The following is an 8,639-nucleotide window of genomic DNA, read 5'->3' as shown; positions in this document are numbered from 1 at the left end:
TGACCTGAAGCAGAAAGAGAAAGTTAAAGTAAACTCAAGTCCAGTTCATAAATAAACATCAAGACATCATCCTGCAGCTCCAAGTCTCTGTGTGTGTGTGTGTGTGTGTGTGTATCATGAGTTGATCATGTGGCTCGTCATCATGGGAGCTGAGTTGTCAAACTCATTTTGTCCCAATGCATTTTATTTTGATTTTAGAAACAACTGCATGTTTCAACGCAGAGGAGGAATGTTGTTTATGAGTTCATCTGTGTCTCTGCAGGATCCAGGTTCTGGTCCACAAACAGACTGGACTTTACTCAACTTTCTCATTTTCAGTCAGGCAAATGTATTTGTGTTTTGTGAATTTCAACAAACAAGACAAAAGAGATGAGCATCTTAGTGGTTTATTACAGATGCCAATGGACACTCCACAGTGGTTACCTGAATGGAAAAGCATGATGACACTGAGACCATAAATCCTATCAAGTTTCTGCCATACATGATTTTTACAACATTCTGATCACATAAGGAAAGTATATTATTTTCACAACAGTTAATAAGGTGCACAATTTAAGGTGCTTTACAAAGGCATAGAATTACATTCTAATAAAAAAAAGAATGAATGAGGTACATTTAAAAGAAAAATAAAGTAATAAGACAGTCGAAGACAATAATAAAACTTGGAATGATCAAAGTTGTAGCAAATAATAACGTCTCAATGGTGATTTAAAACAAAGTGATTAGTTTGTTTTAAGCTTATTCTATTGACTTGTGGTATATTATCAGTGGTATCTGTGCAGGTTTACCTTCGTTTAATAAATGGGTTAGCGCTGCATTTGAAATGATAAAGAAGCACAACGACCCCCATAAAGTGCACACACACAGAGTTTGGTGACGCTCACAGCAAACTAGTCTCCTTCTCCTTCTCCCTGTTCTTCTTCTCTGGTTTTGGTCTGTGCGGGGTTATAAACCACACAAACACAATACCAATACACAACACAATGATACCAACAACTACACCAACAACAACACCAACACCAACATCACCACCAACAACAACACCAACAGATGCATCCACTTTTCCTCCCTCCTCGTCTCCTCCCTCCTCGTCTCCTGCCTCCTCGTCTCCTGCCGTCTCCCTCAGCTCCTCTGTTTCTCCTGCAGAGAAAAATGTGAGATATCAGTTGTCAGGTGGGTGATGAATGCATTTCCTCTTCAAACTGCTGGATTTACCCGAAACAACGTCATTGAGGCAAGTCCGGTCACGTTTGTGTGCGTTGCGTGAACACGAGAGAGCGCACCAGGCAAATTCACTACAGGACTGTTGAGGCTGTAAAAATGTCCTAAATGAGGTAGTTTCCAGTAAACTCTGGACTATCTCCCTTCAGGACACTTGGATTGCAGTGGACGAGCAGTGTGGAGGAATATTAAAATGGTTGTTGTGTAGTTTTATGGACCTTTTTGTGTCGGGCCATATTACTCTCATATAAAGTTTTGGTTGAACTAGGAACCGGCTCGGAACTCGGGGCCCTTTGACTCTGAGGGTGTTTTCACACATGTTTAGTGATTACCAAATGTTAAACTGATACATTGTTTCATTTTTTCAGTTAGTGCGGTTGCTTTCACACCTGCTTTTTGTCACTCGGGACCAAACTTGGAGAGCGTCACGTCTCCATGACTACCGGTTGAAATCTGGAAGTGCTGATTGATAAAACTTTCCTGATGGAGACTCCAGTAGGGCCGGTTGTTAGTAGCTCTGGTCATTTATTTCTATATTGTTTGCATGTATAACTCTGTTTGGTACTTCCGGCTGGTTTCCGGTTGCGTTCACCCAGCTCGGTCCCGTTAGTTCCCGGTTAAACGTTAAACACGGGCGGACCTCTGCAGCTCGGTAACCACGGTAACCAGCTGCTCCGCGGACACAAGGGACGGACCTGCCGACCTGTCCGGTGTCTGAGCGACTCAGTGGACACGCAGCGACCGGCTGCCCCGCTGCTGCTGCTGCTGCTTCGTTTGTGGGTCAGAGCTCCGCAGCACTGGAGCAGCGGGCGGTCTCCCCGCTGCGTTAACCCGTTGTCAATGACTACAGGAGCCCTTTTAGCTCAAACTTGTTGAGTTCGCCTGGCAGTTGGGTCGCACCAGAGTGCGGTTGCTTTCACACATCAACTAGTGCACCAGAGTTCAGCTGGAGCCGAACCGAGACGAGACGAGACGAGACCACCTCCTCAGGCTGCACTAGTTCTGGTGCATTAGAGTGCGATGTGCTTTCACACACTGACCCAAACGGGACCAAATTTAGTGCGATCTAAATTTAGTGCGCACTAACACTGCAGGTGTGAAAACACCCTGAGACTCTACCTGAGTCTGTGACCGTCAGCTGCACCAGGCTGCTCTGCTCCACGTGCTTCTTCTGACCTCCTTCCACCTCGGTGGTCGTGACCCGACACTCGTACGTCCCGCTGTCGAGGACGGTGGCGTTCCTCAGGACCACGGAGACGTCTCCGTCCTTCAGGGCCGACTCCTCCTTCAGCTCCACCCGGCCTCGATACGTCGGATGGCGGTAGCTCTCGTAGGAGCGGTTGTTGCGGTAGAAGAAGACGTATCCATCCACCCTGGGTTTGATCCTGCTCCACTCCAGCAGAGTGATGGACGCCGCTGTGGGACCGCGACACGGCAGGATGGCGTCATGTCCACTCCTCTGTCTCACCACATCTGGCACTGAGCAGGAAGAAACTGTTAGACAGGAGTACGGCTGCATCCCTGACAAAGATCTTCTTGGTCGACCAACAGTGGTCATTAATAATAATGGTTTACATTTATATAGCGCTTTTCACGATATCCAAAGCGCTTTACAGAAACCACTATTCATTCATACACATTCACACCAGTGGTGGTAAGCTACGTGTGTAGCCACAGCTGCCCTGGGGCAGACTGACGGAAGCCAATGTGCGCCAAATGGCCCCTCTGACCACCACCATGATCATTCATACGCATTTACACGAGGCAAGTTGGGTTAGGTATCTTGCCCAAGGACACTACGACGAGTGGGATTTGAACCACCGACCCTCTGATCATTGGACGACCCGCTCTACCGCCTGAGCCACTGCCGCCATTAGTTGACCAATCGTAGCAGATAATGACACAGTGGTTCCCATGGCGGCCACAGGCCCATCTGGGTTCACCACAGTCTCTCAAAGAAACTTTTGTGATGATACATCGACTTACAACAGGTTGAATGACACCTCTGTCATGGCCTGAGGGGGTCTGTATCATTATGGTCTGTATCGCCTTCACTGGCACTAAACAGCTTCCAGGTGGATGGTAGGAACCCCTCCACACAAAAAACTACAAATGTGCTGACTGTCCCTCCCCCCTTTCCCCATTCGTTAAAAAGACGGTAGTCGCCGCGAATGCCTATGAGACTACCTCTATCATGGCAGAAGCAGCAAGTTTTGTCTGAAGATACTAAAAAACGAAAGAGGAATAGCAAATTCCATCAGGCACCGCTGAGTCACGGGGCCGGGTGCCGGAGCCGTGACTCAACACTGCAGCACCGTGCATAAATTCATCAGAGAACAGCTTGTGCAGGACAGGAAATTGTGTGCAAAATACAAAACAAAAACACCAGGTTAATTTTCTAAATAAAATACACCGTATTTATGGCCGATCATATTTCCCGCCCTAAAGCTTGAAAATGTTTTAATGGGCCGAGGCCTGAAGTCAACAGGTCAGAGGTTTTCAGACACCGTTTCACCTCGTTGACACCATGAACGAGGAGATACTGATTGTAATATCACAAAACAAGCAGATCAACAGGTCAACACCGAGTTGTTGCACGCGATCGGGAGCTAAGGATGTTTACAACGCTACATGCCGGTGCTCATGGGCAATGGAGTCTTCCTTCAGGCAAAACACTACCACTTGTTCCACTGGCGCCGCCAAACTCAACCAAAACTGAAAGTTGCTAAGTATCGCTTTACATAACAGTGATTCACCATCTTATCTCTGATCTCGGTCACTCAGCCCCGCCTCCTGCTTGATTGCAATCACTGATCTGTGTCTTACAACCACGTTATTGCAGGGACTTACCATTTAAAACAAAAACTGACAGTATCTGGCCCTTCAAATTAAAAGCCCTCTAACCTTTCATACACGATTCAGTCATATTGACTTCAAGTCAAACCAAATTCAGATTCTTCAATTCAGCCTGACTGAACAAACACAGATGTCAGGTGGGGTTTATAGCAACAACACTCCCGTTGAGCGAGCTAATGTTACATTACTTCATAATGAGATCATGTATAACATCTGTAAACATCTTCAGTTTGACAGTGTGACAGTGCGATGATGACACTGGTGCAGAACATGTTATACTGATGTATTCCTTCAAAAAGTCCTATGGTATATTCAGATTTTCTTTTTAAACCAAGGACCAGGCATGTGCACACATACAGTAGGGCCCAAGGGGTGCTTGAGCCCCTGCCCTTTTTGCCTCATATTAAAAAGTGCCCTTTTTATGTGTGTGTGTGTTTTTTTCAACAAGTAAATAAATTCCTGTTGTGCATGGGGATGTAAAAAAAAAACAAGGGCGTTGTAAAAAATGCCATGGTTATCTACCCTACGCATTTCCTTGTAATATACACAGCATGTGTGTGTGTGTGTTGAGCCCAACGCAGCCTCTCTGTCCGCTGCTGCTCCTCTGGGTGGCGGCCCCGCGGTGCGCACTCCCTCACATGCACGTCCAGAGAGAGAGAGAGAGAGAAGTTACAAGCTGCTGCCTCATCGATAACTCTGTGTGTTGCACAATAATGCACATGAGAAACGTGACAGTGGAGCGACTTTTCTAAGTTATGAATCCACCAACATAACTTCCATTCAACAAGCTTAATATGAGTCATATGCGGAAAAGCTCCCATTTGTGTTTGCTTGGCTAACTGCTTGTTAAGAGTTAAGTCCTCTGTCTAACATCACCTGAATGTAGTGAACAGCAGCAGCAACAGGAGGAATCACTCACTCAGCTTGATTTCACTGACTGTGTGTGTGTGTGCGTGTGCGTGTGCGTGTGCGTGTGTGTGTGTGTGTGTGTATGTAAGTCCTGTAATGTGTTTCAATGTGTTTGTTTTTCTTTCATTTCTTTACCTGACATTGTATGTTGAGTTACCGGTAAGTTGCTGTTGTAAACATTGCTGCTGTTCTGAAACATGCACAGTAGCAGTCACAGTAGTCATTTCTTGGTTTTATCACATATAGATGTGAAGCCTGTAGCCTACAATTTTGCACTTGCACTCACATGATTTTTTTTTTCCTGCAAGTCATGTTAAAGCAGAAGTAAGTGGTCCGGTCGTTTTCGCTAATGCTGCGTTCCAGGCAGGCTTTTGAAACCGTAAATTACAGCTTCAAGTCACGACTTACGACTTTGTAGCGTTCCAGGCAACCCACTCGTGTTTCTCCGACCTGTTTTACCTGTGAAAGTCACTATAACGGCCACTCGTAACTTCTGACCCGTGAAGTCGTACCAGATCGAACTGGTACGACTTCACGGTCGGAAAAATACGAGTTTCCTTGAACGCACCATAACAGTCCTCGTCCCTACGTCGCCACATTCACGGCGTCCCTTGGCTGCACACACAGCCCTGCATGCCGTTCTCTCTCCTCATTGGATAAAAACTGTAGGATACGATAAATGTTTTCTCCTGGGCTCAGAGCAGAGCAGAGTGACTGACAGACCCGTGTTTCAGTCCAAACACTCTATGTAAGTGATTGCTGTCGGAAGATAGAACTATTTAAGACTTATATTAACACAAATATATCACTTACTTCTGCTTTAATGTGCACCACCCAATACCATATCAGCCTTACAGTAGCCTACCAGTTCAGAACTCATGACTCTGTTTCAGGAAGTTGGGAAATTGTTATAGCGGGTTGACTGCAGTCCTGAAGGCGTGCAGGCTTTCTCAACCGACTAAATAGTAAATGTAATTTAATTTAATTTAATTATTTAGATATAAAGGCCTGAAAAATATTATGCATATAGCTACTGCCCTTTTATGAAGTTGAGCCCCTGCCCCTCTATGTGCACTTCCCTGTCAAAGACAATGACCAAACAAAAAACAGAAGTCATATGGGTTTTAATCTAGCTAATGAATAGAAGATTATAGTTTCACTTTTGCTGTTTTCCTTTTATTTTCAACTGAAACTTAGTGAGCATTGGTAGCCTACGATGTTGATGTTGACAGTCAGTCATTCCGTCGTTATTATTTGTTTATTCTTACTTCTTAACTTAGATTCATAAACTACGTCACACAGCAGTAACAGCTGTGATAACAATAACAATAACAGCAGCTGTCGTCAGACGAAGACAGGAAGCGTCACACGCACACAAACACACACATAGACACACTCACCTTCAGCTGCAGATATAAGGCAGTAGTATTTCAGAAAACAGAACCCGAGAAACAACGAAGACATGTCGGTCGGTGAGACATTTAAACTGAACTGAAAGTAAACAGAGCAGCTGACAGAGAGGGAAGGACGAAAGAGAGAGGGGGGGGGTTGTCTCTCGCACACACACATAGCCTAAAGCCCGATTCCACTGTGGAATTTCAGGTAATTTTTTCCCGGGGCTATTTATGTTATTATGCTATTATATTATCATAACAGGTTCAGCACAGGAACCCCCCACCCCCTCCGAAAAAACATCCCCTGGACCTTTAAACACGGGTGGAGCTTCTTCTTACTGAGCTGGTTGGAATGGGATGTGACGCAAAAAGCCCCGAAATAAGCGGCCTTTTTAAAAACCCAGTATTACTGCTGCTTTTACATTACTACACAGCCGTAGTAGAAAGTGTCTATAATACCAATAACACAACAACAAAAGCAGTAAAAAACAAACAAACAAACACACACACCTGAACAGTATCTGGACCACGCAGCTCCACTCTTCTTCCCCGTCCACACTGCGCGATTTCCGGGGTTCAGCAGCCCTACCTAATCCCCTCCTCCTTCTCCTCTCCCCCTGCTCCTCCTCCTCTATCTACCTCCTCCTCCTCCTCCTCCTCCTCCTCAGACCGTGGCAGTGGTCCACGCGCGACACGTCTTCCCCTCTCTCACCGACGGACTGCACGGACTGACTCCTGCTGCACATCTGTATTGTATTCTAGCTCCGCTCATGACGTGTGCGTCGCAGCTTCTGACTGCAGGCAGATGTGTGAAGTTCTGCTTCTGCTTTTGTGGTATTTTACAGCAGCTGCATCCCTGAAGTTACCGTATGTGTGAGGTTTGGGTCCCTAAAATAAAATAAATTAATTAATTAATTGTATTGACAATTACGAATAAATATCAATAGAATAGACACAAATCAAAAAGATACAATTGAAAGAAAAAAAAAGATAAAAATAATTAAATAAATGAGGTACCAAAGAATCTAATTAAAGCAGAAGTAAGCGATCCGGTGGTTTTGGCTAATGCTGCGTTCCAGGCAGGCTTTTGAAACCGTAAATTACAGCTTCAAGTCACGACTTACGACTTTGTAGCGTTCCAGGCAACCCACTCGTGTTTCTCCGACCTGTTTTACCGGTGAAAGTCACTATAACGGCCACTCGTAACTTCTGACCCGTGAACTCGTACCAGATCAAACTGGTACGACTTCACAGGTCGGAAAAATACGAGTTTCCTTGAACGCACCATAACAGTCCTCGTCCCTACGTCGCCACATTCACGGCGTCCCTTGGCTGCACACACAGCCCTGCATGCTGTTCTCTCCCCTCATTGGATAAAAACTGTAGGATACGATAAATGTTTTCTCCTGGGCTCAGAGCAGAGCAGAGTGACTGACAGACCCGTGTTTCAGACCAAACACTCTATAGAAGTGATTGCTGTCGGAAGATATAACTATTTAAGACTTATATTAACACAAATATATCACTTACTTCTGCTTTAATAAAATGACAACTGAAATTGAGCAAAACTATTTAGTTACTAAAAACAGGTGATAAAATACAGTCTTCAATCAATGTAATCACTATGGTGTCACTATGGTAACCCCTGTTAGTGTTCTTCATGCCACTTATGGTGTATAGATGTCCCCTGAACATCTCACTGCCAGGCTTCCAATTCAATTCAATTTTATTTGATGAAGAGGGACAATGTAGCCTACCATTTTAAAATAAAATGTAGATCAATTCTAGCCAACAAGCTAATTTCTATTGACAGTCCCCCTATGCTGAAATAGAAACAAGTAGGTTAAAGAAAACACAAGTATAGAATGGTTGTTGTTGCAAACAAAGTTGGAAATGTGTGAAAAAGGACCAAACACTTTGCAAGAGCAACGTGCAAAGATGTTGAGAGTCAGAGCTGCAGGTAGAGACACGTGGAGGAAACAGGAAACTGAGGGGGAGGCAGATATCATGTTCATCTATCGACACTTTGACCACCAACTACTGCTCAGTTACAAATTCTCTCCCGGTTGTGTCACTTAGTTCAAAGTCAGCTTTATTGTCAATTCCACAATATGTACGTACGGGGCAGGAAAGAATCAAAGTCGAATCGAGTATTTAACTGGGAGCCTATTAAAAACTAACTTAAATAGTAGTAAATGGTAGAAGGCACAATAACAGCAGTAGTAAGTGCAAAATAATCACAGTAGTGCAGGTATTGTC

The 8,639-nt window shown here is 44.7% G+C and overlaps 1 protein-coding gene across 1 annotated transcript; it reads right to left on the bottom strand.

Annotated features, from left to right (window-relative positions):
• Positions 1-378: 378 nt before the first annotated feature.
• On the bottom strand, positions 379-6,513 carry LOC146968370 (cell surface A33 antigen-like). The gene is made up of 3 exons (XM_085759108.1): positions 6,387-6,513; positions 2,341-2,700; positions 379-1,140 (listed from the first exon to the last, which is right to left on the bottom strand). Exons 1-3 carry the CDS (start codon positions 6,448-6,450, stop codon positions 881-883), a joined length of 684 nt encoding a protein of 227 aa, XP_085615234.1. The 5' UTR covers positions 6,451-6,513; the 3' UTR covers positions 379-880.
• Positions 6,514-8,639: the final 2,126 nt, after the last annotated feature.

This window comes from Trachurus japonicus, chromosome 18 (genome assembly GCF_045865225.1).
Source record: "Trachurus japonicus isolate A0001 chromosome 18, Traja_1.0".
Lineage (NCBI taxonomy): Eukaryota > Metazoa > Chordata > Actinopteri > Carangiformes > Carangidae > Trachurus > Trachurus japonicus.
Note: the sequence above shows the minus strand (reverse complement) of the source record. Positions and strands in the feature narration are given on the sequence as shown.

What these genes read in the sequence shown, in the direction of transcription:
- LOC146968370 (XM_085759108.1), bottom strand. Translation starts at nt 6,450, where the DNA reads ATGTCTTCGTTGTTTCTCGGGTTCTGTTTTCTGAAATACTACTGCCTT. An exon ending in CCTTATATCTGCAGCTGAAG is followed by an intron (nt 2,701 to 6,386) that starts GTGAGTGTGTCT and finishes CTTCCTGCTCAG; the next exon opens with TGCCAGATGTGGTGAGACAG. An exon ending in GCTGACGGTCACAGACTCAG is followed by an intron (nt 1,141 to 2,340) that starts GTAGAGTCTCAG and finishes TTTTCTCTGCAG; the next exon opens with GAGAAACAGAGGAGCTGAGG.